Raw genomic sequence first — 20066 nt, forward strand, 5'->3', positions numbered from 1 at the left:
GGCCATACAGCCACTGACCTTCAGATATCTGGTTTGTGTTTGTGATATTTTTTTTTCTTTCCCCTGAAAACTGAGCTCTTTGTATCAGTTGGAATGGCTGCAGAAGAGCAAGGAATGTGCCTTTTTATGAAGCTTTCAAAGTAATTATTTATGATTCTAAGATGATTGGATATGTCTCAGTGTCAGCACTGGGTATGCATTTTTAAGAATGCTATTGAGATTTTCATACAAAAAATCCACTATATTTGTTCCTAGGATATTATTTTATTTGATTAAAGAAAGTATTGACTGCAGTGCTATTGAATAAACTCTCATTTAATCTTTCAAAACATCTACAGCACTTTCCTCCTTCCAGGACAGGCAGAATTTAAATGAACAACAAGCAAAGAAGGGAACAGGAACATTTTTTTGATGTTAGACCCCTTTTGCTTTAACTGGGACTAGTTAGGCTGAATACATAATCACAAGCTCAGAAGCTTAATTTTTTTGTTGAAGGGAGCTTCTATACCAAGAGTTTGAAAAGTCACCGTGTGATTGATGTCAAGTAAGCCTGAAGTTGCACTGGCCTTAAGCTTGTTCAGTGCAATAATGGGAACTGACCTCAGTGAAAAATCAACAGCCGCAGTCTTGGGCTAGCAGAGTTCTGGATTATGACAAAAGACACCTCGCATTTTTATCCTTTGAGAGTTAAATGAAAAAGGTAAAAGAAGAAGCTTGTAATCAGTGTTTTGATGGGGTCAGTATGGTTTTAGACGCTTTCAACAAAATGGATGCTGACATTCCTTGTTGTCTAGTTTTCTGGCAGGCATGAAAAAATTAAGTTCATAAGCCAAAAAGATTAATGAAAAGGGAAGAAATCTATTTTAGATTTTAATAATGGTTTCTATGCTATTAATTTTATTTATTGTAATTTTATAATTAATTAAGTTTTAGATTTTAGCATTTTTGCCCATAGATATGTTTCATTAGGTGGGCAAAAGAGCTTCTCCTTGGCTTCAGGCAAAAGTTCAGAATTGATTTCTGGGCTATGTGTCTGGTCAGTTGTATTTTTATATGTAGAACGCTGTGCTAAAATGAGGAAGGATTTACAGCAAAAGAGTTGAAGTTGTGCTGATCTCTAGGAGAGTTCATTAGGTCAAGCAAATTCTCTCTCTAATACTATATATCAAATTAGATCAAGTGTACAGAACACATACAAGCACTTTCTTGGCTTGGAAACAAAGCAGAAACACTGTAGAAAGAATTCACCTATAAGTTTACTCAAATTTTTGTTGGTTTTGTTGCTTTTGGATTTTGAAACTGGAAGAAATGTGGGATGTTCTTCTTTCTAATAAGCTGGAAACAAAAATAAAGACACATTTGTCCCAATGAGATCCTTTTTATTACATAGCACTCTCCCAAGATGATTTTCATTCATTCCTCACTTCTATGAAGTCCTCTCTTAAAAGCTGCTGGGAAATAGACTTTGGATGCATTTTCCCAGTTGTGAATAATCTGTTCCTTTGGTATGGATGTGATTTGGATAAAAGACATTATGAGGGAGAGCAGATTTTGTACCTTGCAAGGCATTTCAGGCTCCGTGCCTGACACGGTAATGCTGTTCTAGGCAGCAGAAGTGTTCACAAGTGGGTAGGGACACATTGATGCAATCAGTAGTTCATAGTCTCCTTTCCCAGCTAGAATTACTTCTTTCCTGCAAGATCTTCTAGTGTTGTACTTGAATTGTTTAATATATGCAATAGATTTTTTTTTTTCCTTCTTGGTACATCTCCTGTACTGCATGTGTGCTTCAATGGGAAGGAATGGCCTTATTTCTTCTGACTGTCTAATCTAATTAATCTGTTTCATTTGTTCAGTAATTAGACTATGCAGGTTTTTTTTTTTTTTAAGTCATGAAGTAGAGGCTAGGAGTGCTGAACATCTGTGTTTGTTCCTGTGGAGTGAGTCTGGTTGAATAAAGGGCATCCTCCAGTGTCATCCTCTTGACTTGAAAAAGGTGTTTGAAGTTCACCTTTTTGGATAAGATTCAACCAAAGGCAGGGAAAGCCTGCTGGTAAAAGAAGCATCAAACACCTTGCAGGCCTTTTGAAAGAGTTAGATCGCTCTGATCTCACTGGTTTTAGTCAGGCTATTTCCTTTCGGGAAGGGGAACAAAATCTTGTGATTTCAATGGGGATCAATTGGGCAAGCTTTGCTCCATGTCCCTGCAGTTGATGGCATCCTGTGCCTTTTGATGGCTTTCACTTTGGTGAAGATATTTTTTTTTTCAGTACCCATGTGATGTCACTCATATCTTCCCCTCAAAGTCGTATCTTCCTCCTTGATTTTTTCCCCTGCTTTTGCAACATCTTTGAGGTTAGTTTGGTCCTTTGCACTGCACCTCATTTCCTCCCAGACCATTTTCTTGTAGTCACTAAATGTCCAAATTTTCTGGGTTTTTTGGTTTTTTTAAAATTGCATTTCATTTGATCCTATCTCCTTTCCAAAGTCTTTGTAAGTCTTTGTTTTGCAAGATTTTGTTTCCCTTCCCGAAAGGAAATGAAATTTCCGTTATTAGGTCTTTAAGCATCTTGTCTTTAAGGATTAATCTGTACTCTTAATTGTCCATTGGTGTTTTTTGTTTCTCCAAGTATACTAATTCTGCCTTAATAACTATGGAAGTCATTGCATTGGCATAAAAACACTTGTTATTCTATTTATAGCATTCTTTGCTTAAAAGCCTTGCCTTCAAAACCTTTCAGTCAGTCTTTAATTGGGGTGGTGGGGGATGAGAAGGACGAATAGAGCCACAGCACTTGGTAAATAATTTCTTCTCAAGTTCCCTGGGCTCCTGGAAGAAGGGAAGTGTCACCCTGTCACCTTTTTACTGAAATCTGCTGCTAGCAAGTTATTGGGGTGTTGATTCCCAAGCTCTTTGCTTTGGAAGGGGATCTAACGTCTGCACTTGCCAAGTGTCCTGTGGGCTTTGATAAGACTTCATGTGCAGTGGGGAGGCAGTGTGCATTTGTATGTGAGTCTCATCATGATGGAAGTGAAGTGCCACAGGATGAGTAATGGAGAAGGGCTGAGATGAGACAACTGGGACTATTCAGCTTTTGGAGGAGAAGACTCAGGGGGAATCTTATCAATATGTATAAATAGCTGAAGGGAGGGTACAAAGAAGATAGGAGTGAGGCTCTTTTCAGTGGTGCCCAGTGACAGGAACAGAAGCACAGACTGAAACAGAGGAAGTTCTGTGTGACCATCAGGAAAATACTCTTGCTGTGAGGGTGACTGGGTGCTGGCACAGGCTGGCCAGAGAGGTTGTGCAGCCTTGTGGTTGGAGATCTTTAAAAGCTGTCTGATATAATTCTGGGCAACCTGCTCTTGAGTGCCCCTGCTTGAAGCAGGCAGTTGGGTCAGGTGTCCTCCAGGGCTCCCTTCCAACCTCAACCAGCCTGAGATTCTGCGAAGTTAAGTTTTAATACAGGGCATCATGTGGGCAATGACCTGATCTGAGATGGAGGTTTAATTTACATCTGCCTTGTCTTGTGTCCAGTGCTATGTAGTTACTTCTTTCTTTTGTACAGTGTTGTCCCACTAATGATGCCTGTTGCTGTTCTACTAATGGGGTTCTTTTATTTTTTTTTAAATTTAATAAGTTTTATAAAATCTTTTCAATTTCTGTATCCATGAGATTTTCATGTGAGCTCTGCTTTGTTTTAAAGCTATAAATGAAAACATAGTTTCTGTGGTTATACAAAAAAATCAGAAGTATAACTTCCTTAAAAACCAAAATAGTACGCAGGACGAAGATGCTAATGCTCTGTGTTTTATGAAAATATTTTGATTTTAGAAAGCTAATTTTAAATTTTTCTTTTCAATTTCTTGTATTTTGTTTTTCAATGAACTTCCCCACCTGCCCCCACCCCCAGTATTGGATTTGTACATTATATATTCTGGATGTGTAGAATTTATGTACATGTTTTTTGAGTCTCAAGTCCATGAAGTGCTCATATCTGATCCAGTGTTTAATGGGATGAAGTGCTCATATCTGATCCAATGTTTAATAGGATTCAGACTATGCAAAGAAGCTGATAATGCTGCCCTGTTCTAATGAAGTGCTTGAACGTGGGGCTAAGTGGAAACATGCTGTGTGTTATGTTCAGAAGTGCCCATGGGAGAAAGGAGCTTAAATCCTATTGAGAGTGAAGAACATCATCCCAGCACCTTTAGAAAGTGATGTCTCCCCTTGCTCTGCTCCTGCTGCCATTGGTGGGTGTTGTCATTCTGGCAATTTCAGGAGCCAAGCTGAAGTTTCGTGCACCATTCTTTGCAGTCCCACCTTGCCAGGTTTTTCTCTATTAGGTTCCAGTCCAGTGGGTTTAGCATAGTTAATGGGGGGGGGGGGGGGTCTCTTTTGTCCTTCTCAAAGGCACGGTTAGAAAGAGTTTTTTCCTTGTATTTTGTAAGAGATGTGCAACTTCTGACACACAGGCCTTGTTTTGCAGGTCCCCAGTGTGCTGGCTGCAGAGAGGCCGCCTTGTCAGCTGGGATCACATCAAGTACTCTGAGCTCCTGTTCCTCCATCAGGTACGTGAGCAGTTGTGATCTATTTATTGATTTGAAATAACTTTCTGAGTAGATAATTACATTTCAGCTGCAGGCCTCAATGGATGGCTTTTTAGAGAGCAGAAATGACAATCTGCAGAAAGTAGTAGTTAATGTAATGGATCAGACTGGTACCAGGAGATGCTGCTTACTGCTAATGTGGGTTCTGTTTCCTTCTTTCCCCTGGGATGTGGTGGCCTGGAAAGACATTGTACTGAGCCCTTTGTGTGAGGGGACTGAAGTGGGAATTGAATTATTAGCCCAGGATCCTCTATGTGTTTCTTACTGGCAAATTAACTTCATATGATGTGGCTTTTGTTTACCTGAATTCTGAGCACACCTGTATTCATTCATCCTCAGATCACTTTTTTTCTTGTTTGATTTATGACAAATGCTGATATGAGAATTCACTGTTCAAGAAAAAAAATTGAAATAATAAATAAAAACCGAAGTCATGCATGAAATCTGCCAATCTTCATTCTTTCCTCCAAATCTGAATTTTTTTGCACAGCATAGGTATTTTAAATAGGCAAAAAACCCAGGTCCAATCCTTGAAATCATGTTATGAAAACAGTGAAGGTGTAGAAGAACACACTGTGGGAAGGAAAGGAACAGATAAACAGATTATAAAAAGAGGTGCTGCAGCACCTGACAGAGTTGCTGTACCTATATAGTTGATCACCCAGCAACAAATGGCTGAGAGACTGAGATATATTTGGGATAATCTCACAGAGTGCAGCTCCTGAAGTAGACAGAAAGGAAGATGATGATGCATTGGTGTTTATGTTCAGTCCCTTTGAAAGCCCTGTAGGGAAAAATATTTCTGAATCTTCTGGAAGACTAAAGCTGGAAATAAAACACTGTAATAACTTCCAAGTGGATATATCTGAAGTGGTGAAGCTTTTCAATAGAGGCTCAGTATTTTCCCTTTATTCTATTTAAATACTTCCTATTTTGGATTCCTTTAAACAGTTGCAGGCAACAGAGTGACCAGTCCCAACCTGAGCAAACTCAGATTTTGTCAGAAATCCAGAAAGAAAAATAATTTCTGGCTTTCAGTTTAAAAGAAGTGTGATAGCAAACAGCAAGTCGTCACTGTTTGCAAGCTACTGAAGACACTCAGAGAAACAATCACCATGACATGGTGTCCCTTTTCTCTGGGAATTGCAGGTGTTTATTTAAGTCCATGTAGGTTTGTGGACTTCTGCAGCACTGGTAAATTGAGGATTTGATCAAGGTCCATAGTGTGAAGTGGAATTGCAGTCCATTGATGTTAATTGATATCAACTTTTGACTTGGTTAATCTCACACCCGAAAAAGGGTGGTGTCTCTTAAGAGGTTTTGCATTGCTTGATTGTTCAGTAATTATTCTCCTCCTGCTCCTACATCTAGATCTTGGATTGCTTTGGTTTTATAGTGTTTGGGGTTTGTTTGTTTCTTTGTTTTGGTTGTGTGGGTTTCCCCCCCACTTTTTTTTAATGTATTTTCTTTGTTTCTGATGTGTATCTTTGAAATTATAACTTCCATGTTAAATTACTAGTGGAATTAAGACCTGTTCTATGTTGTTAACCTTACTCTGTGTCAATCAAATTGAATGAATAAAATCTCAGTGATTTATGCTAAAATCAGAAATAACTCTTTTTGTTACTTTTTCTCCCTTCATTTTTTCTGTGAAAATTAAAGAACCTGTTGTTACACGGGCCCCTCAAAAGGGCCTTTCTGTCTATGTAGGTTTTGCAATTAAATGGAGCAGGTAGTGTAGTTGTTGGTAGTGTGGCCATAATTTACCCATAATCTTTAATTGGACTAGGGTTTTTTGTTTTATTTACTGAATTACTGTGTCAAACCTTGAATAACTTTGCTTTCAACTCTCAGACTGAATTACAGATTTAGGCCAAGGAGATGCAGCAAGCATAAACCTTCAGCAGTTGGACTGACCCAATTTTATGCAGTTAGTGATTTTGTTGATATTGTATTGTTATATATTTAACTCTGCAGAGCTTCCAGGCAAGGTTTGAAGAAGAGTGGGAGGCTCTGTTTTCTTTTTTACTGTAAATATTCACACAGGATGACTGTATGATTTGGAGGATACAACTCTTAAGACCATGTTTACTTGCTCATGGTGCACAGCACTGTTGAATAAAGTGTGCAGGGAAAAAAAAATCTCTGTTGCTCTGCAGAAATTTCTTAGATTGAGTCCTTAAGGGGGTCTTTACAGAGTAAGGAGAAACACCTCTTTCTGTGTAGGGCTTTTTTGGAAACCATGGTGAATGAGTGCTGGGGGCATCTGTTTGGGCTGACAGTGAATGGGTTGGATTATGCACGCAGTTAGTGTTTGTACTTCATACAAGAGAAATGTGAGTCTCCCAGGTAGCATTTCACCATGGAAATCAGGTAGTGTGAATTGTTATCTCAATGTGCTGTCACCGGGAGGTGAGATTTAAGCAGAATAGTCACTTCTGCTGTGCAGACAAGAGATGACCTTGTGGAGAAGTGGCACACTGTGGTGTTCCTTTCCTGACACAAAGAGGGGGAAAGGCTGCCTGTGTCAGTGTAGTACTTGCCCACAGACAAGGAGTGTAGACCAGAAGCTGTCAGGCTGTAGATTCTGAGGGATTTAAAAGGATCTTTGTGCCATGGAGAGGCTTTCTACCTGCATGCCTGATGTTAGGAATGGAGTTGTTGTGGAAAGGAATAATGCTTCTCTTTCCCTGCCAGCGTTTGTTTTTCTTTACCTCTTCTTGCTTCTCGTCTCACTGCTGACAAGGAGGCTGGTTTGCCATACTTAACACCTTAGGGCTGACAGGATGGAGAAAACCTACAGGCTCCTTTGACAGCAGTAATCAATAAGAAGTGAAAAAAATCTCACTCTGAGAAGCCCTTTTCCAGCTGTAAATGGCAATGGAAGTCCTGAAGGTGAAACTCTGATTTTTAGCCCAAATTGTGAATGCAAAGGACCAGGAATCTGGAACCAGGGAAAATATTTGCAAATCAAGAGTATCTTGCTGCTTATCTATGTGCACTTCAACCAAGGGGAGAGCTGCATTGTGTGAGACAAATGCCTCAAAAATGCCTTCCTGAGCCCATGAGCTGGGGCTTTGCTTATTGCATCCCCCAGCACTTAGACTCATGGAATTGTTAAGATGGAAAAGACTTTTATGATCATGTACCAACCATTACCCTAGCACCACCATGTTCACCACTAAACCATGTCACTTGGAGTGCCCCATCCACACATTTTTGAGACTTCCAGGGATGATGATTGCAGCACTTTCCTAGGCAGCCGATTCCAATGCCTGACCACCCTTTAAGTGAAGTTTTTCCTACTATCTAATCTAAACCTGTCCTGGTGCAACTTTAGGCCATTTCCTCTCATCCTGTCACTTGTTACCCACAACTCACCACCACCTCTGGGCCCAGCCATCCAGTCAGGTTTGTACCCAGTGAGCAATGCATCCACCCAAAGCCATGAGCAGCCAGCTTCTCCAGGACAGTGCCATGGGAAACAGTGTCAAAGGCTTTACTAAACTCCATGTAGACACATCCACAGCCTTTCCATCATCTAGTAATCACATCACTTGTCTTAGAACATCAGGTTGGTCAAGCAGCCTAGCAGCTGCTTTTCAGAAACCCATCCTGGCTGGGCCTGATCCACTGGTTGTCCAGTATGTGCCACATGCTGGCACTCAAGACAATCTGCTCCATGACCTTCCCTGGCACCCAGGTCAGGCTGACAGGTCTGTCCTTCCCCAGATCCTCCTTCCAACCCTTCTCTATCTGGGCATTCCGGTTGCTGACTGCAGTCAACTGGGAGCCCCCTGGTTCACCAGGACAGCTGACAAATGGTTGGAAGTGGCTTGGCAAACTCTTCCAGCAGCTCCCTCAGTGTCCTTGGGTGGATCCTATCAGGGCCCATAGCCTTATGTATGTGTACATGTGTAGCAGGTCACTGATCTGCTCTCCTGAATTATGAGGGCTTCATTCTGCTCCCTATCTCTGCCAGCTCAGAGGGCTGGGTACCGTGAGGATAACTGTTATTATGAGAGGCTTGCTGCAAGGGCTTTCATTATCATACTGCAAACTTCTCCAAAGTTTCCACTTGCCTTATGAGAGATGGTGAATTTCTCCAATTCTCTTGAGAGCCACTGGAAAATGAGGAAAACTTAATCAGAACTAGGCAGAAGGAAGGATCAGAATTAGATGTTTAACCTAACAGGTCTGGTTTATTTTTAAATATAAGTAAGTCATTTCTATGGAAGAAAAAAAGTTTTTTTCTTTCCAAATAGATTTAATTGTGAGCAAGTCACATTGAAAATGTCAATAACAACTAGTAATTACAAATGGGGATAGAAAGAAATTCCCAGAGCACCTGGTTAATCAAAAAATAGACGCTGAAGAGTGTGGTATTTTTCATGCTGTATTATAGTGATAATGGCAAGTCATTCAGAGAGCACAATAGGAAAAGTTAGGTTTAGCCGATATATTCCAGTTTTGTGACACTGAGTAATTGTTAATACGGGCTCTTACTGTCGTCTTTGTTTTGCAGGAAGCAATGCAAGCAAATAAATATGTCTGGATCCCATATTGCTGTTTTACTCACAACTTCAGCTGCTTATTTGGTTGATATGGAGTTTTTATTTCCTTTATGTTAGTTGTGCAGCTAGGGAATTTGGTGGTAATAAAAACAGAGCTCTTGCAGCACACTGTGCTGATACATCTCAATGTTTTGTGGAGCATGCGATAATCTCACACTGCAGATATGGGACAGGGAAAGCAGTTTGCCCCCATGGTCACTTGGCTGGTAGGAGAGCTGGGATAAGGATCCCTGGCCTTGAATCTCAGCACAGGGCTCCCTCTGTCTGGCCATGCAGCCTCTGCTTTGGTTTTTTCATAGAACTGTTAGTGGTATCATTCCTCCTAAGGATGTGGGGAAGGTTTTAGATATTAAGCAGGTATCTTCCTGTCAGCACTAAATTAATTTTAAAGGGGAGATACAAAAATAGCACATCCTTTTGTGTTAGATATCATATGTCCTCTGGAATCATCTTTGCCAAATGCTATTAATGGCTACTCAAGAGATTCATTCTATTATCTTGACTACCTTATTTCTAAAGTAGTTTGACATTTTATTTGTCTGGCTTATCTGTTGTTGTAGGGAGATATTGGTTTATTACCCTTTAGAAGGCTGAAATGTTAACCAGGAAATATAGAAGCTCCTTTCATTACTTTTTTACTATGAAATACGAGCTCTCAGACTGGAGTGTCAGCTCTGCAGTAAAGGAGAATTCCGGCCTTGTGCTCAAGATTTGACTACAAACAGTATCCCAGACCCTCTGTGTGAAGCTACTTCCCACAGAAACTGTGGGAATTCTTCAATCCTACAAAGCAATTTTAAGCCCTGCACACCTTACCTCTCAAATGGGAGATGGAGGTTGAGCTTTTTCTTCCTCTGGCACTGCCAAGGTCCCAGTGTCTGCAGTCAGGGTGAACAAGCACTGCAGGAAGGGAGCTGGAGTGAAGCTGGGTACCTGCTCCCAGAGCCGACCTAGCTGTGAACAGAGTAATTTAAAATATTCACTGGTGTTGCTGCTGGATGTGTACTGTTGGCAGTCTGAACTATAATGGTATTGTAGTATGTTAACAAAAACCTCTTTTACCTGGAGGTATTAGAGCCATTTCATATGGTCTTCTTTTAAGCTGGACTTCTTTCTTCCTCAGCTAGTCCAGACATTCTTGACAGCAGCTGAAAGCTCTTAAATTTATTGGCTTTAGGTGATTTTGTATGGCTCTTCTGGTGTCCAGTCCTCTCTGCTTCACGATTTCCTGATTCCATCTTCATGTGTGCACACTCCATTCGGGAATACAAGACAAATATTGGATTTTATTATTTTATTATGATCTTTGGGAGACTCTGTGAATAGGAGGGATTTATTGAGTGGCTAGGAGAAAGCTTAGAGTCTGATAAGCAGGGAAAACTGCTTGAGATGGATTTGAAGTCTTGTGTGTGTGAGAGCACTATTTTACTTTGCATTACCTTTTTGAGTCAGAGAATATAAAAAGCATCTGGTTAGTAGAAGCCTAGGATGAAGACATGTGCTGCTACACTTGTTTGTGGAATCTGGTAAGTCCTGGGCTTGGCACGTAAAAAATCTGTCCTTTCATGAAGGAGCTTTCCTCATATTAGAGAAAACTGTAAGGTAAATGAAACAAGTAAGTAGAGCAGGCATGTGTTATTAAGCAAGTTTTGTGTCAGTGGGTGAATACCCACATTTTTAAAAAGAGTCTAAAACTAGAGCCTGCAAAAGTAAGTTGCTTTGTCTGAACAATACTTCTAAGAAAGCTTTTGCTTTTTGAGGATAAAATAATAGAAAACTTTAGGCCTTCTTATAGTAAATATAATTGCACTCTTGCTTATTTTAATTACACTGTTTTAAGTAGGTCACCCACATGCTTAAACTTGTGCGAAATTTAGGAAAGCTTGGCATCCTGGCATATGGGCAGATTCAGGGGACTTTCTTTTACAGTGCTTGTGTTGCTCCAGCATTTTAGCATGGACTGCCTGCAGTCAGAGAGAACATCTACTTGTACTTGTTTTTTTAATCTAGACTGGTGTTAGCACTTCTTTTCTGGGTCAACTGATTTCATTACCGACATGTTCTTTGCAGTCAGCTGTCTTGTAGCAGCAGTGATAAAAAGATAAAATCAGGCTTCTGAAAGCAATGGTGACAAGATTGGCTCAGAGTGGGTCAAGAGACTAAAATCAGGAATAACATGTGGTCGGAGATGGTACTGAATATTTGCTTTTTGATTTAAAGTGTATTTAATGGCTACAGAAGAATGAGGTAAAAGTTACCAACTCAGTTCCTGATTTCTTAAATGTGTGGCTCTGTTTTCCAGGTGTTTAGGATGCTATATGTCCCTTTGGTACTGAAAAAGTCTGACCTTAGGTGTCATCTCATGAGCAGCAGAGCTCCAAGCACATTTCTAGCAGCTCTTCCCCTCTTCAGCTGCTTAAGTGGTGCACCAGAGCTCCTCTGAAAATTTGAGTAAAGGGCCTTTTGAAATGATTTGGTTGCAAAGATACAATGTGGAGAGTACTAAAAGGAGCACTTGGGTCTGAGCTGGGTTTGTAGCCACTAATACACAGAGTAGTGTAGCTACAAGCTGGTCTTTAAACTCCTTGGAGACCCCTGTAGGGGCACAGAATATAAGAGAATAGAGATAGTGTAGAAAGTAATCTTACCCCTGAGGAGTTGCAGCTGGGCCAATTATCAAAGATTAGGAGCAGGCCTGACTTTAACAGGACACAGCTGTAACCAGTGAGAACCAGAGTGCTATAAGGGTGGGGTGGCTGGGTGAGAGGGGAACTGGAGTCAGTGGCTGCTTTGTGAAGGAGAAAGAGTCAGTGCTCTGAGGAGCTGCCCACGAGGAACTCCAAGGTATGGAACTTTTGTGATAAGGAAATGACAGTGTGGAACCCCTGCAATGAGATGACAACAAACCCCAAGAAAAAAGCTCATAAAGGTGATGCTAGTGGGTATAAAAGATTTGGAAACTGCTAGGATTTCTGTCATGATGGTTTTTCCAGCATTGCAAGTGTTACCAAAGGGAGTTTAGTGGGATTGTATAGTACACAGAACGTCTGTTTCAGAAAAAAAAATCTCTTACCTCTGCTTTTTACACATCTTGTGTGTCTTCTGTGGTGAATTGTGCCACATTACCAGTGTTACCACTGCTATTTTTTTTTTTTCCTGCTGAACTCCTCACGAATGGATGTGTAGCAAGAGGTGACAGAATGCTTTGGATAAGCATTTGTTTGCCCTCTGGAGCTCTGCCAGTGTAACCTGGGGAGATCACCATGGTGGAAGGTCTTTCCTGGAGTTCAGGAAAAAGGAAGGAAAAAAAGCTCTGTGCTCTGAACAGAGAAGTTTGCACAAAGCACTCTATGGTGGAAACAAACCAGGTGGAAAAATGAGTCATGCAAGGTGGTTAGCAGTGCAACTAATTCTTCCTTTCTTCACTATGAAGCCCATCTTCTTTAAAAGAAAATGGCAGTTATTGGCAGTTTGAGCTTCTTAGTGGGGTTTAAATTGATTTATAAGCATGAGATGAGATGTGATGTTTTCCTTCCGTTATAATAGCAAATAAGCTCTTCTCCCCCTCAGTTTGAGCAGGACTTCACCAGGCACAGAGAAGAGGAAGCAAGATAGTGAGGAGGCAGAACCTCTCCTTTTATTTCTTGGCTGTTGGGTGTAGTCTCACAGTGAGGGATAGGAGCCACATGAAAGCCCTGATCCACTGTCTTTTCAATTCAAAGACTTTCATCTATTTAAAGAGATTTGAAACAAACTTCAATCCTGTCTCCTTCAGTAAAGCCCAGGTCAACTTGGAAAAAAGAGATTGATATTATCCTGGAACACACCCTCTCTTCTGCTTGCTTGGTGTTGAGTCCACTGTGTTACAGCTTTGAACATTAACTCCCTCCTGGTGTCATGAGAGATCTCCCACTGGTTTCAAGCCACAGATTATTTTGGCTGATTGCTGGAGGTGGAAGTGCTGTGCTCTATACGCCTGCCTATCCCTATCCCCATTTCTCCTCAATGCAGTGGATATTTTTCCTTTTCTGGTTTCTTCTTTAAGATCACATAGGTTGTAGTGGAAGTAACCTAAGCAGCCAGTAAAGACTTGAAGGTGAAACAAAATGAACAAAACTGTAGGGAAAGTGAATTGGATTGGAAAATTTTCACTGTGTGATCAGCTAAATCCGAAGGTCTGTCTGTTCCTGAACTTTTCTTCAAATAAGCTACTTTAAATTAATTCTATAGGTATAATCTCCTATGAGGACATTTGTTCTGGGGTAAGAGTGTCTATGTAGAAATTGAACTCTTTAAATCACTTGAAAGTATTCTGCAGTAACTACTTTGTTTAATTTCTAAGCATATCATAACCTACAGCAATTACAGCTGGTATTCTGTACCTCACTGCTTGCCTAAAGTAGCCCAGACTGTGCCCAGTAATGAGTCAGGTTCAGAGTTTTGGCCTTTCATTTTATTTTATTTAAACTAGCAGAAGCAAACAGTCTTCTCGATGCTCTGTCTAAAAACATGTTACCCCAGATTGAAACTCTGCACTGTGTGTCTGTGTGCTGACTCCACAAACCTCCCACCCTTTGCCACTATCTCTTTCATAACTCTGGAGTTTAAATGTGGAAACATCTCTAAGTCAGACAAGGATATTTGGCTCAGAAAATGAGAGGAGGAGGTCAGTGCATGCCATGAAGTGATACATGAGGGGATGAGATGTGTCTAATGGAAAAGTCTAGAAAAAGGCAAGGTAAGACTCCTGAAGGAGAGAAAATTAGAAGTAAAGGGAGTGGAAACAGGGGCAGGCTGTAAGGTTCTGATGAAATGAAAATGAGTAGTTGTTAATATACAGGAATTGCTCTGTGACTTTGGATAGGCTGGGCTCCCTGCTTTCCTGGCTGTCTTGCCATGCTGTCCCTGTTCACTTCAGCAAGAACTTGGCCTTCATCACTCAGAGGTTGCCATCTGTCAGAGTCACCCACTGGCCTGTGAATTATTTGTGCTTGTCTAGAGGCATGAGCTGAATGTGTGAGCTCTGCTGTCACTCCAGGATTGATGCTGCAGCCCAGCTGGATGCCAAATGGTAGAATCTCAGCCCCCAAAAAAGCCCCAAAGCAGCTCTCTCCAAGGCTCCCAAAGGAGGAGTGCAGGCCTCAACTGTGCTGTAGCCAAGGCTGAGGGCAGAGTAACAACATTTAAAACTGAAAAAAATATAGATACTGTTCACCTCTGTGGACCTTACAGTTTCATTATTGTTTGGATGAAGTTCGCAAAAATTTGGTGTGATAACTCTGCTATTTCCAGTATGTTTAAAACTATCTGCAAACATGTGAGTTCATCCTCACCTTTCATTCATGCTAAGGGGGAAGTGTGATACATATATTAGACTATAGCACTGACCAAAATAACCCAGAACTTTGCACCCAGAAGGCAGCTGATGAATGTGATGGTCTGTTTCAATGCCACTGTCTCCCTGCAGTCAGTGTTTAGACACAAATACATCCCCAAAATCAACAAGTAGTTACAGTTCATGAACAGCAGAGGGTTAGATTCAAAACTGGGGAAGTTTCCCTGTCTTCATTAAAGTTTCATTTATTTATGTTTACATTATTTTATCAGCATGATTCCACAGCTCTAGTTTAGAGCGTGACATTGGGAGTAACTGAGTCAGCTTAAGTAAGTTGGAATTGGACTCTGCTGTGAGGAGACCAGAGCTGGGAGGGAGAGTTAGCTCTCTTAAATCACTGTACAGTCAGTAAAAATAATTATGTGGAACTACAGCCTTAATAGAGTGCTGCAATTTTATACCAGCTCCTGATATGGCTGCTAAGTTGTAGCTAAAGTTTAATTTAAACACCACCCCCTGCTCTTCATGCTGTCTGTCATAATTATGAAAGCTGCTCTCATCTTATCATGGCCCTAAGAGTTCACAGTATGAGGACACTAAAGGTAGGCTAGGAGTGAGTCATCTACTCCATATCATGAATTTATAAACTAGTTATGCCAGAGGAATTATTAAAGAGATTTGGTGTTCTGCAAGTACTTTTCATAGTCCAAGTGCATGTTACACTCCTATTAATTTAATAATTTAAGCTTATCTTTTCTGAAAGTGTGTTGATGCTGTTTGTAGGAGTTTTGGAAGATGCAAAGTCTGTTTACAGCCTCAGTCTCATCATGTCTTTCTGTTGTTACAGAGCTGTTAGAAATTTTGTTTGAGGTTAAATCTATGCAATTCCTCCGTATCAACTGAATAATGCTTCTAGTGTATTGAGAGCAGGTTTTTTTTTTGTTAATTTTGCCAAAAACTGTATCTATTGCTTTATAGTTTAATAGAAACCTGAAGGACTAAAGAGAGCTTCACAGTATTGTTTAAAATTTTCATAATGTGCAGATGGAACATACTTGGGTTGTCCTGGCTTTCGGAGTTTAGGCAGCCCTTTAGTTAGTACTTCTGGACATGTCTGTGGCACAGATTTAGATTTCTTTGCCATTTTGAATTTCTTTCTTTTTACTTCACCAGGTACTAAATCTAATAAGGGCAGACAAGTCACTATAAAATTGAAGCAGAGACAGGAAATAGGCATTTGTCATATGGATGAATTTCAACAGGCTTGATTTCATATTGCCTTTTGAAAAGCAGCCTGATATGATAAATGACAGCAAATGAAATTCTGTTTAACAGTTACTGACCTCTTTTTTTGGTAGTATTCCTGCAGATGTTGCAGTATTCAAGCCTAAATATAGAAAATAGGCTGCAAGGATGTTATGAAGCTTTCCATAGGTATAAAGAGTGTTCTCCAAAGTGCTTTGAGTAATAGTCTTGCAAAGTATGAATAATTTTGATATTGTCGAGTTCTGTTCAAAATGTGAAGGAATAGAAAAATGGAGATTCTCCTGACAGATGGTAGCCATGCCCCTTGATGTACATCTGGGAAGCCCTTGGACTTAACTTGCAATATCCTCACATACATTAACGTGCACTGGCTGATCAGTGCTTCTCTGCCCCTTGCCTTGGCAAACACATGGCTGATAATGTTTATTGCCTGATCACAATGGGAAATCTCTTTCATTTTAGAAGTATTTATTGCCAAGGTCAACATGAGATGGCATGCCAGCAAAGCCCGAGGAGGGCAGTAGATCTTGGGAGTGACAGAAGAGGATGGCCAGATTCTTTATCAGGGAGTCTTTAATTTCAGATATCCCTGCTAATAAGCATCTCCTGGCATGGGAGAGCTCTCTTACAGTGTCTGGGTTACAGAGGATAAAGCATGTATAGGAGGGTATAGTTTTTCTACTCTTACCTAATGCATGTGGGCAAAGAAATCAGCAAAGCCCATGGAGCTGCCACCTCCTGCTGAACCACCTCCTTTAAAATCTTGGGGGCACATCATTAGATGCACATTAGCAGGAATACATTTTAGTAGTACAAGGATACAGAAAAACATGCTCATGAAGATCAGTCCTTCTGAACAGAGCCAAGTCCAAGCATTCTCTCTGCCTCCTTGTTCTGTGGGAAATCTGTGACAGAGCTAATTGCGACAAAACCAATTTTTTAACCACTTTGGTATCATGTCTGGAAAAAATGTCAAGATACTTTACAGCCTTACTTGTAGTCAAGCAAACATTGAGCAGAAATTTTTGGAAGACAGCTTATTCTCTTCATAATGTATTTGTATTTATCATGTGTATATACACTGATTTCTACTCCTATAGAAATGCAGACTGTGGAAACACAATGTTCATTTTTAGAATCTTTGAGTATAGTGGTCCCTCATACCCCTAATAGTTTCTGAAAGTACTATTTCTTTTTTATTTTTTTCCATTCTCTTTTGTGCCTCTAAGAAAGAGGAGCAAAGGCCAACTTTGGCAGCCGCCACTTTCCTTTTGAGAACCTCTGTTCTTTGCTGTGTCAGATGGTGTTAGAGAATAGTTTCTAAACCAGATTAATTGAGTTCAAACAAAGTTTCCAAGCTTTGCAGAAGCTGTCAATTTGCGTTTTTATTTTTATTTCCTTTTTTGACACAATCTAGTGTCAAAAAGAGTTCAAAATCCAATATGACAGCATGATGAGAAGGTGTTGTGCCTTCTTTCCAATTTAGAAGAATTGCCTTCCAAGTGAGAAGATCTCCAGCATCTCCTAGTGCTGTGAAGAATGCAGCAAGTACAAAGATGTTCTGCAATAAATATCTCCAGGAGGGCTGATGAAGCCTGAATTTGGACATTGCTGAGCCAGTTGAGACCCTCCCCAGTATGAAATACCTCATAAGCTGCGACTTTGAGGATCAAGTATTCTGCTGTTGTATGTAATTTACTGACAAGAAAACTTTGTTTGCTGATTTTTAATGACTTCTTGCATTAGGTTTTCTTGCAAATCCTTGTCTCCTATCCGGTATTAGCTTCCTCTTGGGAAAGCCCTGAGAATGAAAGGAAATAGAATTCCAGATAATATATTCTGGCTGATTAATTCTCTATCTTGGACACAGTTGCAGAGCTGCTGTATTCTGTTACAGTATTTATTCCTACCTGTTGTTTGAAGTGGCATTTGCTTCCCTCCCAGGGTGAATCTCCTGTTCATCCCTGTCCACCTACAGTTGTTGGTGTGATGAGGAATTTGGGCATAGTCAGGTTCCCTGAAGGAGTAAATGAATAGCTTCCTACAGGTTTTGTCAGTCTCTTGAGTACCCTCCACAAGCTAACTGCTCACTTAAGGTCGTGTTGCACATTCTGTAGACAATTTGAAATTCCTTTGGCTTCATATCTGGGTTTCAGTGAAGCTGTGTGTGCAATATCTTAACTTTAAACTGTTGTTTAAACTTGTACTTCCCTAACAGGGCACAGAACTAGGTACTTAACTTTATGAATGTGCTTGTAGGCTTGAATGCCTACAAAGTACCAGCAGGTGCCAGCTCTTGCATTTGCCCCGTTCAGTATTGCTCAGTATTGTGGATGGTGCAGAACCTGCTGTGAAAATCTTAAATCTTTGGCTTGCCAACAGAAATGTCATGCAGTTAACTCACTGCCTGGTCTCTGCTATGCTTCATCTACTTTTCAGATTTCATTTGAGATTTGGTAATACCAGGTCTGCAAGTGGCAGTGATAGCCCCTGGTGTTTGTAGGCATGTCGCCAAAAGTGTGTGTTTAAATGCATCGATGTCTGTGTGCACACTGAATGCTTATGCAATTCCATTGCGTTCTGAGTGACCACCATCACTGCCAGTGGGCTGCCAGGGTTTTATTTCATTGCTTTGACTCTCAAGGTGCCCTAAGTGAGGAAGGAATGACAGCACTTCGGCTGGGAAGGCACACATCCTAGAGATTGCTCAGGAGGAAAGCGCTTGACTTGGCAACTTCAATTTTGAAAGCAATTTTTTCTAGGGTACTGAAAGATAACAGGGGAGGAATCCTGCCCAGAAAACGAGACACAAAATTTACCAACTGTCAGACAAGTGGCATTGACTTTGAACAAAATGAACACCACACTCTCTGAGGCTTGAGGTGTCAGTGAAGCCCAAAATTCATATACACATATTTGAATGATGCAGATGAGTAGCCTTTGTATGACAAGGTTGCTTTTATCTCCTAATGTAAAATAATAGCATCTATAAAGGTGACTTTGCTACAGGGAGGACTTCCATGCAATCTAGATGTTGAAACAAATATCTTGAAGATGTGTAGAATAATGAATTTTAATTGATTGCAGTCCTCATTCCATGGGAAAACTTCTTTCTATATTTTATAGCATGTTTCACTTCAAATACGGATCCTGTTTGAAGGGGTTTCCAATAAAATAAAAAGTGATGAGTGTTGAGAAAGACATAATGAGTAATAGATAAGCTATTCTGTCTTTTAGCCTTTATGTAGTGCTTTGAGGATTAGAATTAAAAACCACAAATTCAGAAAGGTTTATTAAATTGTTGAGCTAGAACAGGCAGAAATGGTGGTCAAGGTGTACAAACATGATATCAGGGGTATTTTTTATTATTTTGTTTTAGAAGCCTCAGGTGTCCTGCTGCTGTGTTAGACCTGTGTCAATTTGATTAAGCTGACAGGTTTATACTTTCCACCTTGGAAGCTGGGTGTGTGCTGTTTGTGCCAGTTAGAGGATTGTGAAGGAGCTGCCAGGCAGGTGCTTTGCAGGGCCATGAGAGGTGAGAGCTGCAGGGGACAGCACACTGCAGGTAAGGAAAGCTGCAGAATGGTCCCTTTCTCTCCCTGCCCCCTGTGTCCATGGGAGCTGTTGCTCTCACTTTGGCCCAGTGATGCTGCTCCCAGCACGTGCCAGGCCTGGGAGTGAACATTATTTATTGTGTTAAGTCAAACCATGAGCTGAAGCTGAGTGAACAGTCACAATCTGCCTAAAAAAATTGATGTAAGTGTGGTAATTCTGCCTGTGATGTTCCTTGAAGATCAGATTTCTCCAACAAAATGAGAGGTTTAGCTACAAACTCCCAGATTTGTCACTGCCTAGCTCCACCAAGGACAGTGACATTGGTGTTTCCTGCGGATATCCCCACATGTAGGAGAGCAATGGAACCTGGAAGGGGCTGTGGTCAGGTGGGGGTTGGTCTCTTCTCCCAGGCAACCCATGACCAGATGAGAGGGAATGGCCTCAAGCTGTGCCAGGGCAGCTTCAGGTGGGACATCAGGAAGGATTTACTCACTGAGGGGCTGGCCAGGCACGGGCATGGGCTCCCCAGGGAGGTGATGGAGTCACCATTCCTGTAGGTGTTCAAGGAATGGCTGGAGGCAATGCCACAGTGCTGTGGTTTAGTTGACATAGAATCATAGAGTGTTCAACCTAGAAGCATAGAATGTTGTGGAGTTGAGTTAAAGATCATCTGGTCCCAAACCCGCTGTCATGGACAGTAACACCTCCCTCTAGATTGAGTTGCT

The 20066-nt window shown here is 40.8% G+C and overlaps 1 protein-coding gene across 4 annotated transcripts in view; it reads left to right on the top strand.

Annotated features, from left to right (window-relative positions):
- TSPAN4 (tetraspanin 4) overlaps positions 1-20066 on the top strand; it is a 427493-nt gene that overhangs the window by 144993 nt on the left and 262434 nt on the right. For all 4 annotated transcript variants that reach the window (XM_064714684.1, XM_064714680.1, XM_064714679.1 and 1 more), the window contains one exon: positions 4491-4572. Coding sequence is in view for 3 of the 4 variants with exons in the window: in XM_064714680.1 (XP_064570750.1) it covers positions 4491-4572 (82 nt within the window). In the remaining variant the exon portion in view is untranslated. The remainder of the gene's footprint in view (positions 1-4490; positions 4573-20066) is intronic.

Source organism: Zonotrichia leucophrys, chromosome 5 (genome assembly GCF_028769735.1).
Source record: "Zonotrichia leucophrys gambelii isolate GWCS_2022_RI chromosome 5, RI_Zleu_2.0, whole genome shotgun sequence".
In the NCBI taxonomy this organism is placed as follows: domain Eukaryota; kingdom Metazoa; phylum Chordata; class Aves; order Passeriformes; family Passerellidae; genus Zonotrichia; species Zonotrichia leucophrys.